A 23,021-nucleotide genomic window follows, 5' to 3' on the forward strand; every position below is an offset into this window, starting at 1 on the left:
TTCCAGAGACCTACTCGCACCACCGGGGGACCCTTTAGGATGGGTATAGCGATCCATAATGTTCGATTGAATAGTACCCACTCGGTGAATGGTCTTGGTCTTCCGTTTCTCGCTATCGGGTTTGCCCGCCATATTAGATGTTGCGCCCCGGAGGGGCCTTTGAGATCTGGTAAAAATGGCTCCTCACGATTCATCACGGGGATCTCCAAGTGTGAGTCTCAGCAGGATATCACACGACCAGGAACACTCGGCAGCTGGCAAACGGTGAAGTTGCGGGGTCCTTCTCCCGGTCTGCCAGAGCGGTGTTGAGATAGGAGGAGGCAGAAGAACCAAAAACGAAACCGAAAGTTAACTCCAAGGTCTTTAGCAGGACCCCGCAGGCCGTTGTTGTTCAACTACCACCTGGGCACCACAGTGACTCGAGCCCCGGGCAGTTCCATGGAGCAGGCCACAAAAATTCAGAGTATCGTAGTTTCGGTTCCCGGGGTCCAAATCGATTTTTGAAAGCAGCTATATCATCAGCTGGGTTGCGTTTTCAATAACCCGCTGTCGTAGTCAGGATAAAATTCAGGATAGATGCGGGAGGTGGCGAGGGGCTCGGGAGCCCTGTGCTCACGCGACCATCTTGGTTGCATGCGACGATGGGTCTGACACACTTCTAGTTTTTATTGATGACTGTTTGAGTGTACTGTAGTCACATTACACCCTACCTGTTCCACTCACCCAGTTTCTTTTGATTCCCATACCCTGCACTATCCCTGCACCCCACTCACTGCACAGCGGATTCTCAGCACCCACATCATACATACAAAGTGGGCAGAGTCTAAGAACGGGAAGACGAAGAAAATCAGTGTCCGACATCCAGCTGGGTGGGTGCCGGCCGAGAGGTGAACCAGAGCCAAACTCCTCTATAGCTGCGTGGGGCAGCTCCACCGGTCATCGGCCAAAGGTTGTTCGGGCACCCCAGTACATACAGAAAGGTTATAGTTTCCGCCTGGGGTGGGGGGAGGGGGCAGGGGCATAGTCCAAATGTTCCATGGAGCGAGCCAGTCACGGTGTACAGTGTTGTGCTCTCGGCGGTAATGGAATAAAAAACCCAGGCCTCCGCTGTGTGAGACTCCCTTGTCACTGTGGACTCTATCAGAGGGGTCTCTGAGACTCCAGGGTATAAAATATGGATCACTCCCCAACAAGGGGAGAGGGAGTGCTTTGGAAAGGGGTCCACTTATGGTAGCCATTATTAGAAAATTGGTGTGTCAGATGTCCCCAGTGGTGGCCATCTTAGAGTCATGCATTGGGTACAGCTCAGTACACTCCTCGCGTCTAGCCTCCCGCTTGTGACTTCCCTCTTATCTGGGGCAACCTGGTACTCTGCTACTGAGGTTTGTCCGCTTTGGTGCTGTGGCCGTCATTTTAGGATCAGGCGCCGCAGGATTCCAAATCCGCTCCATGCCTGATGCTGCCTCCTTGTCTATGCCTCACTGGCCTTGGGCAGTGCCGGTAGGTGCACTCCAGCTAAAGAATGAAATGAAAGAGCAGTAACTAAAATAACATGGCGGACCAGGGCATCTCTGCTCTAGGTCTAGGTGGATGCAGAGTAACTGCCTGAAATTAAATGGAGACAAAAGCGAAGTAATGTTGCTAGGGTCAGATTCGGACATCTGGTCCTTGGAGTGGTGGCCAGATAGTCTGGGCAACTGCCCATCTCCAGTAAACAAAGTGAAAGATCCGGGCATGATACTGGATAACAAACTTTCATTTGATGCCCAGACAAACAGAACGGCATCCTCCGTCTGATACATACTGAAAATGATAAGGAAGCTTCTTCCATTTATTCCCCAAGACGCGCGGAAAACGGTGGTAACAGCTCTGGCCTTATCTAGACTAGATTATGGGAACGCCCTGTATGCCGGTGTACAGGCTCAATACCCAGCAAGACTTCAGCGCCTGCAAATTACAGCGGCGAGGCTGGTGCTGGACGTCCCTAAGTATGAACGAATTGCACACAGACTAACAATCCTCCACTGGCTTCCAGTTGAATAAAGAATTAAGTTTAAATCGGTCTGCCTTGCCCATAAGGCTCTTCACCGCAGTGGCTCGCAGTTTCTAAAAACTCATCTCAAATTGTACGAGCCTTCCAGGACTCTCAGATCCAGCCAAACCAAATTAATTCAGGTCCCAAAACACAGAATGGCCAAGTGGGGAGAAAGAAGTTTCCTGTTGCATACAGCGAAGGCCTGGAACCTGCTCCCAATTTCTATCAAAAATAGTCCTTCATTGCTCTCCTTCAGGAAAGAAGTGAAAACATGGCTCTTCACGGCCATCTAGACTCCTGCTCTGTCGGTTCCTGAGTCTCCTGAATCTACCCAGCGCCAAGAAGCACCCTGGGCTTTTGCGCACTTTACAAATCTATAAATCAAATCACAGTAGCAACGCTGTTGTGGCAGCAGGACGAGAAGTACGACAGGGCGAAAAGCACCCCAGGGAAGAGCCACCCCTGATACAGCTCCTGTCCGTCTAGCGGTGGGGGGAAGCAGCTCGCTTGTCTCGGTGTGTGTGATCCCGGCAGTGGCGCAATCTGCACAAGATGGCGGGCCAGGGCACCACCGCCCAGGCCACAGCAGTGTCGCAGCCGGCTTCTACATATCAGCAACGGCTGGAGAACAATGCAAAGAGCACGCTCACCCCAGGGAAGAGCTGTCAACAACATAGGCCCTGTCCGTCTGGTGTTGGGGAAAGCACACATAGTCATTTTCAATAGAACCACACCCCAAAGGACAAGATTGAACTGCAACTACATTTTGAGCATATTTCCTCAGCAGTCACAATGCCCATGACATAGACCTTCTGTAGGAAAGTAGGATCTGCTTTCATGGTCACCTCCACTTTCTACTGGTGTCATTCTGTTTTCTGACTAATCTGACTGGGATCCTACAAATGAGCCCCCCGGTCACTGTGTAGTCTCCCTAAATTTGACTATGGTAAGTACTTTGGTACCTTCCAAATTAGCTACTGGTGTGCCCCTTTAAGTCCCTAGTATATTGTACTAAGGTTCCCAGGGCATAGGTACACCAGGGGTCTCCCATCAGCTGCAGCGGGTATTGTGCATCCCATGAGAGACCACTTAAACTGTGACTACATGCCTGTCATTGCAGCCTATGCAAGTTGGTGTTAGCACCCCTTAAAACACAGATATACGTTTCCTTATATCTGAAGTCATTTCACTTAAAACCTATAATTCACCCCTAAGGTAGGCCTTTCAATCCTGAAGACAGGGTGCTTGGTTATAGGTCTGAGGGGCCCTGCATGAGCAGGGCAACCCCTACAAACCCAGGAGTCTATTCTCGAGGTTTTGTAAGTGTGGTCAGCCTTTTTATACATATAGTGGACATCAAGTCAATTATGAGATGTCTATATATTGGCTGCACCGAAACAAATCATGTTTGGTATCAAACATGTTGGAATCCTACCTCAACACTGATTCCAGTGTTGGATGTAGGATCCCATTTACTAGGGGGCTCCCCTATGGAGCTCCCCTGTATTCTCGGTACCAGCCTTTCAGGATCTAACAGCAAGGTAGTGCTGCTACCGACCACAGACACAATTCTGCCCTCCTGCTGCAGAGCCAGGCTCAAGCAAGGGAAGGTAGAACAATGTGTTTCCTGTCACAGGGAGGTGTGACACCTCCCAGACAAAACTTTGTATATTGGGCTGGGGTGGGGGCGCTTGCCAGTGTCACCAGACTGCTTTGAAGGGCACATTTGGTACCCTCATTGCATACTTAGTTGGAACCCGTTCAGTGAGCCGTTGGGTCCCGCTGTGGCGTGAAACTGGACAAAGTACTTGGGAGTATCCTCCCCTCTATCCAGCTCCTCATCTGGGAGGGACTCCTGAATCGTCCAACCCTGGCCTTTGGGTACTTAATGGTTTACCTGTGGATCGCTCTTCAGATGAGTCGTAGGACAAGATTCAGATCAATAAATAACCTATAACCTGGTATTTGTAAAGTGCAAACTAATCACCCGTAAGGTTCTCAAGACGCTGGGGGCCGCCGGGGAGATCATTCAATCAATCAATCAATGTACCTGAGAGGGTCCCAAGGTGCTATGGGGAGGGGGGCTGCTACCGCTCAAAGAGCCAGATCTTGGAACTGCCGTATGTGGGTAGGGAGGGTGTTCGAGGAATTGGCCGCGAGGTAGGAGAAGGATATGCCGCCGGAGGTCGTTCGTTGGATGCGGGGGACAGGGGCGAGGCTGGCGGAGCGCAGCTGGCGGGTGAGGGTGTGGAAGGTGAGTCTGCTGTTCCGGTAGGCTGGTCCGGCGTGGTGGAGTGCTTTGTGTGCGTGGGTGAGGAGCTTGAAGGTGATCCTCTTGTTGATGGGAAGCCAGTGCAGGTTTCTTAGGTGGGCGGTGATGTGGCTGCGACGAGGGATGTTGAGGGTCAGGCAGGCGGAGGCGTTTTGGATGCGTTGTAGTCGTCGTAGATGTATGGCTGGGATTCCTGTGTAGAGTGCGTTTTTATAGTCCAGTCTGCTGCTGACGAGAGCCTGTGTCGCCGTTCTTGTTTCGGTCGGGATCCACTTGTAGATCCTGCAGAGCATGCGGAGGGTGTTGTAGCAGGAGGAGGAGACAGCATTGACCTGCTTAGACATGGAGAGGGAGGAGTCGGGGATGAATCCTAGATTGCGTGCATGGTCTGTGGGTGTGGGTGCTGTTCGCAGTGTCGTGGGCCACCAGGAGTCGTCCCAGGCTGAGGGGGTGGATCCGAGGATGAGGACCTCCGTCTTGTCCGAGTTCAGCTTCAGACGGCTGCTCCTCATCCAGTCGGCGACGGCCTTCATTCCCTCGTGGAGGTTGGTTTTGGCGGTGTGTGGGTCCTTGGTGAGGAAGAGGATGAGCTGGGTGTCGGCGTATGGGATGATGTTGAGGTCGAGATGGTGGGCCACTAGTGCGAGGGGGGCCATGTAGACGTTGAACAGCGCCAGGCTGAGGGATGAGCCCTGGGGGACGGCGCAGATGATGTCGGATCAGAAGGGTGGGAGGCGGACAGTCTGGGTTCTGCCGGTGAGGAAGGATGTGGTCCAGTCGAGGGCCTTCTCTTGGATTCCGGCTTCTAGGAGGCGTGTCTTTACAGTGTGATGGCAGACCTTGTCGAAGGTGGCTGACAGGTCCAGGAGGATGAGGGCTGATGTTTCTCGGTTGTCTAGTTGGCGCCTGATGTCGTCTGTGGAGGCGATGAGGGCTGTCTCGGTGCTGTGGTTTCGTCTGAATCTGGACTGGGATGGGTCCAAGATGTTGTTGTCTTCCAGGTGGCGGGTCAGTTGCATGTTGACGATTTTCTCGATGACCTTTGCCGGGAACGGGAGCAGGGAGATGGGCCGGAAGCTCTTGAGGTCTTGGGGTCTGCTTTGGGCTTTTTGAGGAGGGCATTGATTTCGGCGTGCTTCCAGCTTTCCGGGAATGTCGCTGTTTCAAAGGATGTTGATGACCTTCTGTAGTTGGGGTGCGATGGCTACGTCTGCTTTGTTGAATACGTGGTGTGGGCATGGGTCAGGTGGAGATCCTGAGTGGATGGAGTTCATGACCTTGCGTGTCTCGTCGTCGTTGACGTTTGACCAGGAGGTCAGGCGTTTGGCGCTGGTGGTGTTCACAAGGGGGCTGGAATCTGGCGTAGTCGGGGCGGTCGTGGTGTTGAAGCTGTTGTGGATGTCTACGATCTTGCGGTGGAAGAAGATGGCTAGTGAGTCGCACAGTTCTTGGGAGGGTGGGATGTCGTTGGCGCTGGGGTTGGAGAGTTCCTTTACGATGCTGAGAGCTCTTTGCTGTTTTGCGCTTTGTTGTGCAAGCCGTCTTTGAAGAAGGATCTCTTGGCTAGTCTGATGAGGTGGTGGTGTCTGCGGGTGGCGTCCTTGTGGGCGGCGTGGTTGTCCGGAGTGCGTTCATGTAGCCATGTCCTCTCCAGTTTTAGCCATGCGCGTTCGGAGGCCTGGAGCTCGTTGGTGAACCATGTGGCTCTCTTGTTGGTGTGGCTGTTGGAGGATTTCTTGAGCGGGGTGAGGGTGTTGGCGCAGTCGTCGATCCACTGTCTGAGGTTGTGGGCTGCGGCGTCAGAGTTGGTGGGGTCAGTGGGTGGGTTTTTGGCGAGGGAGGTGAGCAGCTGGTCTTCGGTGAGTTTGCTCCAGCAGCGGCGAGGCAGCTGTTGGGTGCGATGGTGTGTGGTTGGTTTCTTGAAGGTGAAGTGAATGCAGCAGTGGTTGGTCCAGTGGAGTTAAGTGTTGTCATCGAAGGCGACGTGGGACCCTGTGGAGAAGATGGGGTCAAGCGTGTGGCCGGCGGTGTGGGTGGGTGTGGTGACGAGTTGTCTGATGGGTGGCGGAGTTGGCGTCGTTGTTGTTCTCGAGGTGGAAGTTCAGGTCCCCGAGGAGGATGTAGTCTGTGGAGGCGAGTGCGTGGGTGCTGGCGAGGTCGGCGATGGAGTCGCTGAACTGAGCCCGGAGTCCGAGGGGTCTGTAGATGAGTGTTCCTCTGAGGGTGAAGTTGGGGTCGGTGTGGATCTGGAAGTGCAAGTGTTCTGCGGTGTTGAGGGTGTCGACTGCGTGGGTGGTGACTTTGAGGGTTGACTTGTGGGTGATGGCTATTCCTCCTCCGATTCCGTTGGCACGATCCCTGCGGGTGATCTTGTAGCCGTCCGGGTTGGCTATGGTGATGTCGGGCGCCGAGGAGTTGTTCCACCAGGGCTCGGTCAGGAAGGCCACGTCTGGGGCAGAGGTGTCGAGCAGATCCCAGAGCTCAATGGCGTGTTTGCGTGCGGAGCGGGTGTTGAGGAGTATGCAGCGGAGGTGGTTAGGTCCAGTCCTTGGGGGTTTGGTGGTTCTGTCGCAGGTGAAGCTGCAGGTGCGGCAGTAGAAGGGTCCGTGGGTCCGTTTTGGGGCTGCCTGGAAGCAGGTGTGGTTTCGGCCGGCGTTGAGTGCATGGATGGTGCTGGAGTCGTAGTGGATTTTGGTGTTGTGGCGTTCGCGGGGTCCAGGTGTTCTGGCGTTGGGCGCGGACGGGCGCAGACGGTCTTGCCTTAGGCGCGCCTTAGGCACGCCAGCGGCGCGCGCGCTGCGCGGCTGCTTTTCAGCCTTCATATGAGGAGGCTTAGGAGGGAGGAGCAGCTGGAAGCGGGAGCAGGGAGGCCAATGGGTGTGCTGGGGGGCGGGGCCGCAGCGGCGCGCAGTCCGGGGCAGGAGCGTTAGGGGGGAAAAACTGGCGCGCAGGGCGAAGGAAGTCCAGGCACCAGGAGGCGGCAGCAAGGGGCACAGGAATCAGCAATCCGCTGGCCAACAGGTGACGAGTGGCGGTGTGGGGGCGACCTGCCTGAAAGCAGGGTCAAAGGTCGCTGCTTGCAGGCAGGTCGCGAGCTATTGCCCAGAGTCACATGACGCTGAGCGGATCTGCCTCCGCCGCTGGAGATCGAACCAAGAGCCCGCGCTCCGGAGCTAGCCACCCTGGACGCTGCACCACACCTCTCCTTTGATCCCAGATCTAAATCCACTTCATCTTCAACCACCGGGTACGTGGGACTTCACTTTGGGAACCGAGACTGCAACTGAAGACTTCTGCTGCTCCTGGTCTTGTTGTCTTGCCATTCTTCTGTGTCATCTGTGCCTGTATTGTGTGATAATTGCATTTATATAGCGCTTACTACCCCAAACGAGGCGTCTAAGCACTTTTTTTCGGCAAGTCGCACGCTACTCCGGAACCAATAAAGGATTAGTGTTGAATTAGTATAGTGAAATATGAAAGTAATTTACGTGGTGGATAGGTTAGTTCATTATTTGGATTCAGAATAATAGTGGAAGGTTAGAGGAGGGAAAAAGGTTTGTATTTATATAGCGCTTGCTACCCCTTATGGGGGTTGAAGCCTTTTTTTGGCGAGTAGCACGCTACTCTGGAACCCATAAGGATTAGTGTTGAATTAGTATAGTGAAATATGAAAGTAATTTGAGTGGTAGATATGTTATTCAGTTATTTGGATAGAGAAGGGTAGCGACGGGATAGAAGAGGGAAAGAGGTATGCATTTATATAGCGCTTGCTACCCCTGATGTGGTTTTGAAGCGCTTTTTGGTGAGTAGCAAGCTACTCTGGAACCCATAAGGATTAGTGTTGAATTAATATAGTGAAGTATGAAAGTAATTTGAGTGGTGGATTTGTTAGTTATTTGGATTGAGAAGGATTGGGGAGGGATAGAAAAGGGAAAAAGGTTTGCATTTATAAAGCGCTTGTTACCCCTAATGGGGTGTTGAAGAGCTTTATTGGCGAGTAGCACTCTACTCCAGAACAACTGAGACAACTAAGATCACCATAAGGGTTGTCTGTATTAGTGCAGGGTGCTTCCCCTAAATAAGTGTGCACCATATACTAAGCCAGCCTCCTAAACCTTCGCTGGGCATAAAGGATTAGTGTTGAAAATTAATATAGTGAAATATGAAAGTAATTTGAGTGGTAGATATGTTATTCAGTTATTTGGATAGAGAAGGTTAGCGGAGGGATAGAAGAGGGTACAAGGTTTGCATTTATATAGCGCTTGCCTCCCCTGATGAGGCATCAAATCACTTTTTCGGCGAGTAGCACGCTACTCCGGAACCCATGAAAGATTAGTGTTGAATTAGTTAAGTGAAATATGAAAGTATTTTGAGTGGTGGATATTAGTCAGGTATTTGGAGTGAGAAGGATAGTGAAGGGATAGAAGAGGGAAAAAAGATTTGCATTTATATAGCGCTTGTTACCCCTGATGGGGTGTTGAAGCACTATATTGGCGAGTAGCACGCTACTCCGGAAACCATAAAGGATTAGTGTTGAGAATTAGTATAGTGAAATATGAAAGCAATTTGAGTGGTGGATATGTTTTTCAGTTATTTGGATAGAGAAGGGTAGTGGAGGGATAGAAGAGGGAAAAGGGTTTGCACATATATAGTATGTGCTACCTCTGATGAGGTGTTGAAGCGCTTTTTTGGCGAGTAGCACGCTACTCTGGAACCCATAAAGGATTAGTGGTGAATTAGTACAGTGAAATATGAAATTTGAGAAGAGAAGTTCAAGATCAACAACGAATTGTCCTCACCTGTGCCTGTAACACTAGGCGTCCCTCAAGGTTCCTCCCTATCCCCCACATTGTTCAACCTCGTCATGAAACCACTCACTACCTTGCTTCTAGCATCAAATGTACACTTCCATATGTACGCCGATGACACTCAACTCTACCTCAAGCTACAATCCCCGGAAGACATCAAACTTTTGAACGCCACACTAAGAAACACCCAAGCATGGCTGGCCGATAATCACCTCAAACTAAATGCTCTGAAAACTGAGTTCCTTCTGATCTCACCTCCTGCGAAAAAGGCCATCACCCAAACCTGGCTCAATCATCTAACCGCACTCAATGGCCAGCCCACCATCGTGGACTCTGCGAAATCCCTTGGCATCACACTTGACTCCAATCTCAACATGCAGCAGCATATTAGCAAAGCAACTAAAGGAGCCAACTTCCAAATCAACATTTTGAGAAAACTCAAACCCTTCCTACCACCCAAGGACTTCCAAACTGTTGTACAAGCCCTAGTCATTCCTTGCATAGACTACGGAATTGTGCTCTCAGCGGGCTCCCCCTAACAACAACGGCACCACTAAGAGCCTCTCTGAACGCGGCCGCGAGACTCATCACTGGCTCAAGAAAACACTCGCATATATCCCCCGACTTAAAAGCCCTGAACTGGCTGAAAATTGCTTGTATGACACACTCGGCCGTACACCACAAGTCACCCAACTACCTCACTCACAAGCTGACTATATCAGGAGGCTCAAGATCCAACAGAAGCACAAAAAACCTCCTCCTGAAACCTCGTAGATTCCGGAAGGAAAAAACATACAAACGCTCCTTCTCAGGAATGGCACCTAGAATCTGGAATGCACTCCCGCCAGAAACTAGGCTTATCCCCTCCACTGTACTCTTCAAGAAAGAGGTAAAAGCCATCCTTATGGTTAAGTTCACCTGAACCCTATTGTTACTGGAAAAATGAGATTACACGGCTCCTATATTATCGGCTACCTGAGTGTTTATCTGTGTTATACTCTTGTTTGATTGCTACTGGATCAAAGTCATTGCACGGATTCTATATTATTGGTTTCCAGATTGTTTATTAGGGTTTACACTATGATTTGATTGCTCTACTAACTTGCAATCCACTTACTACTGACTACTATACTGTTTTCAACAGTGTGTTTACTCACCCTCTGGGGTGCTATAATCTTATTCGATCGCTACTGGAGCAAAGACATTGCACGGCTCCTATATTATTGGTTTCCTGATTGTTATTAGTGTGTATACTCTTATGCGATTGCTACCCTACCTTGCAACTCACTCACTACCGAATATTATATTGTTTTCAAGAGTTTGTCTACCCTACCTCCTGTTTCTGTAAAGCGCTCTGATATCTGCAAAGATCTTGTCCGCGCTATATAAAACCTTAAATAAATAAATAAATAAATAAATAAGAACATGTTAGTCTGTTATTTTGATTGAAAAGGATACTGGAGAGATAAAAGAGTGAAGGATTTAGACTTTTTTGGGGAGATCACAGCAGTAGGAAGAGGCTTTGGGATGAGTAAAAAGGGGATGTGGAGGGGAAGAGTCAGAGGGGAGAGCTTAGAAAGGCTTGTTTTGGGGATCGGTATAGTAAAAGAGGTGTCAGATGATACACGGAGGGATAGAGTAGGGGAGAGTCTAGAAAGGGTTATTTTGGTGATCATAGTAGTGGTATGGGGTTTGGGATAAATGAGAGAGTGGATGTAGAGGATATATTGATAGAGGTATAGGGTGAGAAATAGGGTAGTGCATTGGAAACAGTAGTAGAAAGAAGTTTGAGATGAGTCAGAAAGTTGTAGTAGAAGATATATTGAGAGAAGTATCCAGGCTCTTCTCCATGCCTGTGGGCATCAAAGACAACAGAGGGAATCTCCCTTGGAGTGAAGGAATCACTCCCCTGCATCTGCAGGCACTGCAACAAAACTGACCGGCCTGCTGCTCCTGAGCTCTCACCGACTCCGAATGGTTCAGCAACACAGGTGGTGGTTCTGCAACTCCCTCGAGGCCTTCACTGTCTTGGCAGCAAGTTTGAAGCCAGTATCCCTTGTCAGGACCGCTGTAACAGTACCCCTGTGCATCACATCGACTTGCCGCTGCCAAGGCTTGCTGGCTTTCTTCTCCAGAAATCTTCAGGCTCCAATAAGCTCCAGCATCTCTTGCTACCAAGATCTTCGTCCTCACCGCATCCTCCTCACCATAGGCTTGCATCATTGGTGAGCTGCTCGAGGTCTTCTTGCGACTCCTGTCCTTCTGGCCTGTGGGTCCTTTTGAGGGTCTTTTTTGGCTCCAATGGGGTCACCTACTTGCTCGGGGCCTGCTTTGACTTTCCTGAACTTGGTGAGTCCCTTGGACATTGCTGGTCTCGACTACACCTTCTTCGTTTTCTTCATCTGTTGCTGCTGTCATGACTTGTTGGTGCTCCCGCCAGATACCGACCTCCTTGCAGAAACAAGGTCACCATGACAACTCTCCTGTAGCTTCCATCATCGGAGGTCATTGGTCTTCTGTGCCTCCTGGTCACTCCAGAGTGGCATATACTCTGTCCTCTCTGCTTGCTGGTACTCCTCTTCAATAATCCATCCTTGGATTCCAGCGGACTCTTTCACCTTCTCCGCCAACTGCATCTTAGCTGAAGTCCTTCATTGTGATACACTGTGGTTTCTGACATCACTTCGCACCTATGCACCCAGCTTCCCAGGTGTAGGTATCCTGGTTCCTGGGGTATCCATGGGTGGGGTGACTCTCCAACCTTTCATCTTCCAAGGGGTTTCTTCAGGGTCCTCTGGGAAGGGTCCTTCTTCTGCAAAACTGCATATTCCCCATTGATTGCATTGCATATGTGGCTGTGTTTCCACTCTGTACCCAGCCTCCGTGGGGTTCCTGGGTACTTACCTTGGGTGGTTCCTCGGGTCCCCAGCTCCTCTAAGTCTTCTGGGTCCAGTCTTGACTTCAGTCGCAGTTCGCATTCCTCTTTATTAGTATATGGCTTGGTCTTCTCCTGGAGACCACTATGTATTTGTGCTACTTACCTGTTCTCCTTTTGAAATATTGTGTGTATTGTGTTTATATCCCCGGGTAGGAGATATACCAATGTGTTAGTGAGTGTTTATAATAAAGAACTATTGTTATAACTACCCTGTGTGTTTTTTTCTGTCTAACCTACACTATATGATTCGTACTGGTAAAACAAGGTGCTTTACACTCCTCCTAGACTAAGCCTAAAGGCTGTTGTCCACAGCTGCCACTTAGAGAGCTTTCTAAGGTTGTCTAAGACAACTAAGATCACCATAAGGGTTGTCTGGATTAGTGCAGGGTGCTTCACTTAAATAAGTGTGCACCATATACTAAGCCAGCCTCCTAAACCTTCGCTGGGCATCCCCAGGCCCACCGATACCCACCTGGCGCCTCCAACGCAATTGTCCTGACGATCCAGTCTTCCGGGAGGAACAAGGCACACATATTCTCCATTACTTTGCGGTGAACCATGATACCCCGTCCCTGAGGATGGCCACACTTAAAGTAGTGACGCTGGGCTACTGCAAACAACAGGTGGTGGGTGTGTGCAGGACCCTGGACAGTGAAAATCACGAAGCCGAGCACCGCCTTGCGCAATTGAGTAAGGTGGCGGATCAATACCCTGGGAAGAACCCGCAATAAAGCGCCGTGAATACCTCATACACACAACTGCCAGAGCGCTCCACCTAATTTCACACCTCACGCACGCACCTAAAGTTCACAGGGAAGGAGACAAATCCAGCCGCTTTTAGCCTGGCTAGCGGTACATGACACCAATCCAGCCCTCATTGCAGAACTGACCAAAACCACTGGCACTCCCATCTATGCCCGAGAAGACATACTGCAACTCTTTTACATCTTTTACTCTTCACAGTATCAGGCCCCGTCTGATCACTCTGTGGACCATTTCCGTGCTTTTCTTGCGCACATTACACAGCCCGCATTCACACTGCAACTAAGCTTGTTCTCAACGCCACAATGACCACAGAAGACGTAGCACAGGCAATCAGGGACTTAGCCTGTAACAAAACCTCAGGACTTGACAGTCTACCAGTTGAATATTATAGTACTTTCTCTTCGCAACATGCACCCAAATTGGCTGCCTTGTACAAAACGACACTGACTGCAGGCGAGCTACCTCCATAACTCCTGGAATCACTCATTGTCTCTATTCCAAAGCCTGGTAGAAACTAAACCCAGCCATCATCATTTTAACCCATTGCCGTCCTGTGGGCTAATTATAAAATTCTGGGTAAAATGCTAGAAGACCACCTTGCCTGGGTCCTCCCAGATCTCGGTTTATATAGACCAGAATGGGCTAGTCCCAGGACACAGCACCTCTCACAATATTCGCCGGTTATTTCACATAAAGGATCGAGTTAGGGGGCATTACTCTATTAGACCTGGTGAAGGCATTCAATTCTCTAACGTCGCACTACCTCTTCCAGGTCTTGACCCAATTTAGTGTTGGACCCGACTCCTTGAATACACTTAGCTCCTTTACTCTAATCCGACTTCCTGAATCCATCTGGGATGCCTTATTTCCGAGTTGTTTCAGGTGAGCAGGGGCACTAGACAGGGGTGTCCCCTTTCACCATTGCTCTTTACCCTTGTGATGGAGGCCCTTGCTATCTTCCTATGAAATGAGGGCTTTGACTGGGGAATACCGTTGGAATACAGGATGCATGTGGTGCTCCTGTATGCCGATGATCCCCCTAATTTATTTGAAGGACATCACTTCTGATCTATCCCGCATCAACACACACTGAGCGTGTTTGCTGCAGCCACTGGACTTAGGGAAAATTGGCACAAGGGGCAGCTGCTCCTTACTTGGGCTTCTGTCTCTATCATACTCCTTGGGATATATTTGAAGGAAACCTTTGGGTGGCATACTTGGGAATCCAGAAGCAAATCTACTTCTGGAAATCACTGCCTCGTGCCACCGACAGGCTAAATAGCACTAGCGAAAATTATTATCCTACCTCACCTGGTTTATCACTTTCTTAACCTTTTCATAATCCCACCCCGTTAATTCTTCAGAGAGCTTGACTCCTTGCTGGGTTATCTTATCTGGAGCAATGGGTGACACCATTTGGCGCTTAGCAAATTACAACTGCCTATGAATCGGAATGTGTTGGCCGCTTCGTCATTTAAAGTGTATGTTCGAGGCATATGAGCTGCAGATTACACACTGTGCATAGATGCCCACCTAGTGTTGGGCCCGGATGTTTTCAGTTTGTTTTTGTTGTAGAAACATTTTTGGAAGTCACAGGATAGGTGACTCCTCCTTTGGATCATACTGCGCATTGGCATCGGCTCCATCCCCAGGATGTTTTTTTCCGCCACCGGTCTCGGATGTGTTTCCAGCGCTCCGTGTTGGAACCGATTTCCTTCGGCGCACAATTCTCACCAGCTTCGCCGATGTAGTTTCGAACGCGTTTCCAGTCGACGCTAATCTTCGATTCTGGCCATTGACGAAGGCCTTCAGGCCCACCTAGGCCTCAACTTCCAGCTCATGGAAATGACTCCATTTAAAAAGTGTCCTCAATGTGGGTCGAAGTTTCCCCACAACGACCTACATGAGGTGTGTAACCTTTGCCTCTCTCTAGAGCACGAGGCCAGAGACTGTTCACCTTGTGCCTCCTTCTGCTCCAAAAAGACGATCCGGTACCGAAGAGCTAGGAGAACACTGGCTCGTTCATCGGCTCCGATTCCAGACGACATCTTCCAAGCAGGCGTCAATGTCCCAGAACATCATGGCGTCGACAGCAATTTTGAGGCTGGAGATTCCGATGTCAAGGACATCACTCCAGCACAGCGGGTCGTAAGTAAGACTGTCGACCGCAACCCTTCCTCGACACATTCAAAAAAGGCTTCGGTCACGCCCTCGGGTGCACACCGGGACACTGTTTCCACTGCCACGCCCTCTGGCCCGGCAAAGAAGCTTACTAAGCCTTCTGGCGACTCGGGCTTGAGTCTGTCTGACCACTGTGCCGGCGCACACTTACCGGCACCGGAAAAAAGATCATCGGCTGCCACGCTGACATCGAAACAATTGGCACGGAAGCCTACTGCTAGTCCCTCGGCACCGAAACCCAAATCGGACCCAAGCAAACACGCATCGAATTAGAAAAAAATCATCGGATCCGAAAAATCCATTGGAACCGAAAAAAACGTCAGATCCTAAAACACCATTGGAGCCGAAAAAAGCACCGGAGCCAAAAAAGACTCCGGCTAAAGACACTACCAAAGTTTCTAAGCCAAAAGAAGCTTCGGTGCCAAGAACTCCCTCCGCACCAAAAGATCGGCCTCCTGCAGAGGACTTATTTCATCCAGACCCTGCACAAAAGACTCTTGTTAAGGATCCAACCACTGGTCAACTAACTCTTATTTCAAAAAAACGACCACTGGATACACCTGCACCGGCTCCTCATCCAAAGAAGAAGGACATTGCTACCTCTCCTCTAAGGATCCCTTCCCCTACTCCTCCCCTTATGCCATCACCACCTGCTCCTCTACCACAGCACTCTCCTACATCTTCTATCATACCACATGATGACAACCGGGATGATAGCTCTGATGATACAGTGGATGGTGCAGGTGATCCCTCTATTCCTCCAGGCTCACCTGACCCATGGGATGATTACAACACCCCAGACGTCCCTAACGTCCCTCAAGACGACATATATCCCTCTAGGCCTTCCCCACCAGAAAACACTATGGGATTTAATCTGCTAGTACACAGGGCTGCACAATACCATGGGGTAGACATGCACTCTGACCCTGTAGATGAAGACTTCCTAATGGATACTTTTGATAATTCGCAAAGATCCTCGTCAATTTTACCCATGCTTAAGGGAGTTAAGCATGCTCCTGAAGTATTCAGAGACCCAGTTAGAACGTGAGTCATCAATCCACGCATAGAGAAAAAATATAAAGCTGCCCCTCAGATCCAGCATATATTAAAGGTCCAGTACCATCAGACTCTCTTGTGGTCTCTAATGCACGCAAAAGAGCAAAGTCACAAACATCAGGTGAAGCTCCCCTACCAGATAAAGAGTCTAAGCTCCTGGACGCATCAGGTAAAAAGACGGCGTCTCAGGCAGCAAACATGTGGCGTATTGCCAATACGCCAGCATTAATGGCAAGATATGACAGGGCACATTATGATGAATTAGAATCATTAATGCAGCACCTCCCTGATAGATATAAAGATAGAGCAAATTAGCTTATCCAAGAGGGAAAAAATATTACAAACACCTCTATTCGTTGTGCATTAGATGCAGCAGACACTGCCTCAAGAGTAATTAACATCAGTGTTTTGCTGCGTTCACACGCATGGCTACATATTTCAGGGCTCAAACCTGAAGTCCAAAGTGCTATACTTAACCAGCCCTTTGATGAGCAACACTTATTCGGACTTAATGTAGATGTATCCCTTGAAAAGATGAAGAAGGATACAGATACAGCCAAATCTATGGGAGCCCTGCAGTTGCAGGCTCCTACACGCTCATTTCGCCGCTCCTCTTACAGAGGTGCCACAAGAGGATACTATTCAGATACACCCTCTACCTCTAAGTTAAGTGACAATGACTAAAGTTTGATCCATGTTTGGCTGGTCCTTTAGTGTGCGGACGCAGCCCGCGGCTGTATGCCCAGTGGTGCTCTAAGAGTATTGCATGCTTCTTGGAGTTCCAGGTTTCCTAAGAAATGTTTTTTAAGTAGTCAAAATGTTCAGCCACCCTATGGCTGCAGTGACGGGGCAGTATGCGGGCAACTCCGCGCCCCTCTGGGATGATTCCATTCAGCCCTATGTTTCACGGGCCTATGTGGGTGGGCTATTGTGGGACGCACAACCTGTTTGGGGGGTTGGTGTGGGTGGGGGGTGGGCAGGGGATGTTCATGTTTTGTGTTGTTTAATGCAGTACGTTTCAGATTTGTCAGTAAGAATTTCGTGGTCGGGAAGCATAGGACACCTCCAAAACACAATTAGGAAATTTTTTATGAGCATATTGAGTGATACGCTGGGAACAGGATCTTGTGCTTGGAGGCTCAGGGATTGGGATCCCCCTCTACATATAGCACTGAGGCGCTATACATCCAAATGTCCAAGTTAACCTGTATCACCTGGAAGGTCCGCAGCCTTAATGACCATCGGAAGGCGCTTTTGGTATAGGCATATCTAGTTAGACAGCCGGCAGACATATGTCTTCTACAGGATACCCGCCTGAAAAGGACACTGCTCGCGCAAGACTAACCAACAATAGATGGAGAAAAGTGCACACATCCAGTTACTCAAGCTACTCTCGCGGGGTGGCTATACTGATCATGAAAGGAGTACCCTGGCAGGCATAAAAAACAATAAGTGACCCCGAAGGCCAGGACTTAATATTACGGGGGATATTGTACAACCAGCCGGCCATAATAGCCAACACATATGGGCCCAATTCAGATCACCCCTCCTTCTTTCAACAAGTATGGCATACGATACAGTCAATGGGGGACGCTGCACTAATGTGGGGGGGAGATTATAACATTGTCCTGTCACTCTCACAAGATGGAGGGGGAGCGTCACGCACATATCACCTGCGGGCCGCTGCGGTCTTGCATAGTATGATGCAGCACCACCACCTGATCGACTCGCGGTGCATGCCCCACCCCACTGCTCTTGAAGGCACGTGTATCACACAGCAGTATCAAGTGTGGTCCAGACTTGATTTCTGGCTAACGATTAAAGACTTACATTCATGGGTTATCGACACAAAGCACCACTCCCGCACACGCCGGTGGCACTGGTACTCTCAGGGCCAAAACCCTTTATACAGCCATTCGTGTGGCGACTTCTTCCCAAAGCACTTTTAGACGCAGCATTTAGAGAAAGCCTTAGGACGCAAATAACAGAATATTCCAAACAAAACACGGGCTCGGAGGACACAATGGGAACACTGTTCAAAGTAGTTATACGTGGGTTTTGCAAAGCTGGACAATCTGGTGTGCTCTGCAATATCCGGGTATGCTTGAGTAGATTGGAAACAGAAATATAAACACTGGAGGCACAGTACTTTCACTCGCCCACTCCCACGACCCTCGCTGACATTCGCACGAAATTGACTGACTATCAGGAGGAGGCGGTCCGAGAGACTACATTTCTACACAAGCATGCAAATGCGCGCCGATACGGGGAGGGGGACAGGCCGCCTAAGACACTCGGAAAACCTGCTCCAGGCTCCACGAGGGTCCACATTTATCACTGACCCCCGCCTGCCATTCTTGCCTCCATGAAAGAGCTGTAAACCTCTCGGTCCAACCCACCGGACGAGGTCCTGCAGGACTATTTCAACTTGGTGGAGCTACTTTGGCTTAGTAGGGCCCATCGAGACCATCTGGACATCCCATTTACTGTGGAGGATGTGCGACGCGTTATAGGCAGCCTGCCAGCTGACAAGGCACCCGGGGAGAACGGCCTAACAGCAAAATTCTACAAAGAATACTCTGAGCTCTTGGCGCCACAACTCCTGGCCGTTTATCAAGAGGGCGCACAATCGGGCATGCCCATCTCTATACTTGCGGCTGTAATCATCACAATATTAAAACCTGATAAAAAACCCTGCACGTGCGACTAGTACCGGCCACTCTCACTGATCAACCTGGACGCAATTTTTTTTGCCAAACTACTGGCTGCCCTTCTCCAACCACTGTTGCCCCTGATAGTCAGACCGAACTAGTCTGGTTTTATACTGGGGAGGTCCACTTCCCATAACCTCAGAACACTGTTCACACTTCTGCACTATCTCACCCCCCTTGTACCTGGGATCGCAGCGCTTTTAGACGCCACCAAGGCGTTTGATTCGTTGGAATGGGGGTTCCTACTCCCGCTTCTACATAGGTTGAGCCTGAGTCTGCTCTTTATTACACAAATACAGCTGCTTTATGCCATGCCCACAACATGCCTATGGGTCAATGGACTGATTTCAGACCCGATACCTATTACAAGGGGCACCAGACAAGGTTGCCCCTTGTCACTATTATTATTTGCAATAGCCACCGAGCTATTGGCGGCCAGAATCAGGCAAAACCACACAAACCAAGGAATCGGGATAACCACACGAGGACTCACTGTGTCAATGTACGCAGATGATAATGCCCTGTACATGATAAACCCCAAAGACAATTTCGCGCCCATGACACTTGAGGTGGTGCGCTATGGAGGGCTGTCTGGAGTGGAGGTAAATTGGAGGAGTAAATCCGCCATAAACCCCCTGACTTCTGAAACACAGTCCTTTTACACTGATTATCCTATAGTCTGTGGGGCTAGGCCGACATGATATTTGGGCGTTGGGATAAGTAATGATTTGCAGGAGATATGGACGACTAATTATGGCAGAGTGATGGACTGGATTGAGGATAGAGTACGGAGATGAAAGACACTCCCCCTCTACCTAATAGGTCATATAGCAGTGGGCCAAATTGTGAATGTCCCTATCCCCCTCACGATGCAATTTTTCAAACAACTCCATTCCCTAATGATTGAACTTTTCTTGGTGGGGAGACGGCCACTAATCTCCTGGGAGGTACTCGTGCTGCCTCAGGCACAGGGCGGGTGGCAGCTCCAGACTTTGTCCTTTACGCGTACAGTGCACAGGCTCAATTCTTACATTATTGGGTGTACCCCCTTTCAACCTCACGTCGCCATCGAGTTGGACAAAGCTGCTCCCCTTCCTCTAAACACCCCCATTTATCAATCATTCAAGTGCCCACGCCACGAGGTGGACACTGTGGAGGCGCTGCGGTGGGCATGGGAAGGTCTCTGCAAGCGCGCAAACATGGACATACCCTACGCCCCTCTCCATGCCCTTGGCGAATAACCCACTGATTCCACCATTCATGGACAGCAGGGCGCAAATGCGAGCACAGCTACACCACATACTAGTGGGTCAGGACTTATACCCCGGGGACATTTTCTCACATTGCAACAGATGTGTGGGCCCACGCCCCCCCATCAGCGCTAGATATGCTGCTATTTTACCAGCTATGGGCAGCTTGTAAAAGCAAATTTGGAACATTTACAAAACTCCCCCGCCCCCGCAGTTGCCTGCATTAGAAAATATACTCACTGTGGAATCTGGCCGCAAATTGATCACAAGAATTTACACTATAACACAGAGGGATTATCCAATCACTGTGTCGACATCCCGCACGGCATGGGAGGGGGATCTGGGAGAGAGTATTACAGATGAGCAGTGGGATTTTAGTTGTAGGCAGCTAGAGCAGATGACCCCAAATTATCGTCTCAGACTAATACACTTTAAGTACATTCACCGGCTCTATAGAACTCCTATGCAGCTCCATCGGATCGGGGTGCCCTCAGATGATGATTGCTGGAGATCTGGGGCTCCCCAAGCATCATTCATACACCTGGCATGGCAGTGCAGGCCTATAGCCAATTCTTGGTTAAAAATACTACACCCTGTTAAAGACATAACGGGACAAAACTTGCCCTGTTCGCCACTGGTAGTGCTACTGGGCGTCCTTTCTGACATGCCACCGAAGCTGAGGTAATTGCCGGCCAAGTTACTATTGATGGCTAAGAGACAGGTGGCCCTCCATTATGGTTGCCTCCTCCCCCGACAACGAAGGAATGGGTTCGGGAGGTGGCCTATTATAGGGCCCAGCTGTCAGAGCATTGGACGCAAATGCCAGCGCGCTCTCGCCCCAGAGACATATGGGACTCGTTTGTGAGCTGGTTGAGTTCTGCAGACGTAGATAATCCTTAAAATAGAACATAACAGTGTTGAAAGCTCCGAACTGCACTGGGACTTATGGGGTGGTTTCCTGCCACAGTGATTACAAGATACCTCTGCCTGCAGACTATTTTCTGTTTTGTATATCTAGATATATAAATCTGTAGATAATGGAATACACTATTGAACTGTACCATGCTCAAAAATACTTTAGAGGTGTAACAATGATATGCTATATATGCCGTAACTTCCTTAAGGCTACCCGACGGATCTGTATGCAATATACTACTGTTCAAGCTACTGTTTGTAACTTTGTATAAAATACCAATAAAAAAAAACTGTCACTTTGTACTGCCGCTCCCCGACGACCTCTTCTCTGACTGCCTGGTATGGAGTGTTCAGTAATTGGAGTGTCGCGGAGGAGCATGCTCTCCGTTACGAGGAAGTTCCGGGTCTCTGCAGTCAACCCATCCCCCCTCAATGGGCTACTGTTTTTTCACAGTTTCTACTGCACACTTGGAATGATGATCTCCCCCCATAACAACCCTACACTTACTTCATACCTGCCACTACCCTCCATTGCCCCCCATCTTCGCTTCTTCATAACATACTGCATCACACCTGTCTCACTAGAAGATCTTGCCCACACAGCCCCTGTGTCTTTATCTTAGATTGCTTCGATGGTACAGATTCAGCCCTACACCCTTCCCTCATTCCCCTCTTCCCCAGTTTGTATACCGCACTCTTTGTTATCCAGATTTGACATACACCTATACATATGCGCAAGCGAATGTTGTATATGGTATTGCACCCAATGTACTCGCTTACTGGACCTGCATGCTATCTGCATATGCGCCTTTGAGCCTATATTGCAAAACGTGATTCCATCAAATTATACTGTCTAATAAACATTTCTCTCCATGTTTCTAAAACCCAAATCTGAAGCTTTTGTACAGTTTTGTAATAATGCTAATTATTTAGGATGTCCAAAAGCAAACCTAACTTTCCTTGTTTTCAGGATGTGTGTGGCTTTCAGCGCCCACATTTTGTGTCCCTCAAGTCCCACAGAAAACAGCCTTTGACTGTACCTATTGTACAAAATGCACATTGTGTAGCCTGCAGCTTTGTCTTATGTCCAACCTCACGCCCTTACTACAGATTCTGCAGGGAGGGCATGGTGGTCAGCCTTGCTTGAGGGGCTCTCAGCCTGGCCATGGCTGTCTTGACCCAAGTACCACTGTCCTTAGACTGAATGGCATATGGTGTGGCCTTTTAACAAACCCAGAGATCAGTATGCAATCGCCGAAGAGCTCACTGGGCACAGGACATGAGATTTAATCAATATGTCCATCCAGTTGCCCAGGCTTTGACCTATGTGTACAAATGGAACTGCACAAACAGCTCACCTTTCCACTCTTAACTGAACCGCTGGATTCTAATCTTCAGCCTCTCAAATTTCCAAAGCATTCAGTGCCACTTTCGACTAATACCCAATGATTAGTTTGATGTATACAATTTTAATCCGCTAGATTTTGACGATGATACTTTTCCACATGGAGATTCAAGTTTTGGCTGTGGTATAGTTTGTACTCATGAACATTTCTCTATTTCTGCATATTCATGCTAGACAAATTACTTAAAAAATGATAGAGAAGATATTTCTGATTGTTGTACGTTGTGAGATTGTACTTTGTGAATTTTTGAAAGTTATCTTTTTCTATTTTCAGAATAATGGAAGAGTTTTTATCCCTGATAAGACATTACTGGAGTTGCTTTGTACTGGAAGTTCAGGCGACATTAGAAGTGCAATTAACAGTCTGCAGTTTTCCTCTTCTAAAGGTATGTCCGATTAAAACAGCGGAATTGTTACATCTAAATTTCCATTTACCTGACAATGGTTTTTAAAAAAACATTAAAGCTGAAATTAACAGTTTAGGGTGAATGGAATTCTAGATTCAAATGTCTTCACGTAAAATGAAATGGTTTAAAGTTACTGCAAAGATGTTTAAATTAACTCAATGAGTAGTCTTTATAGCCTTTTGAAATTGCTTTGTATGTTTTTATATTTTATTTTTACTTGCTGTGATTAATATTTATTTCTAATATAGCAAAACCAAAGGGGATGATGGACGGAGTGT

General features: G+C 49.1%; 1 protein-coding gene across 1 annotated transcript in view; it reads left to right on the forward strand.

The window, feature by feature from the left end:
* Positions 1 to 23,021, forward strand: part of RAD17 (RAD17 checkpoint clamp loader component) — a 416,585-nt gene that overhangs the window by 187,595 nt on the left and 205,969 nt on the right. The window contains exon 10 of the mRNA XM_086960823.1: positions 22,611 to 22,722. Within this exon, the coding sequence (XP_086816949.1) occupies positions 22,611 to 22,722 (112 nt within the window). The remainder of the gene's footprint in view (positions 1 to 22,610; positions 22,723 to 23,021) is intronic.

This window comes from Lissotriton vulgaris, chromosome 3_1, assembly GCF_964263255.1.
Source record: "Lissotriton vulgaris chromosome 3_1, aLisVul1.2, whole genome shotgun sequence".
Lineage (NCBI taxonomy): Eukaryota > Metazoa > Chordata > Amphibia > Caudata > Salamandridae > Lissotriton > Lissotriton vulgaris.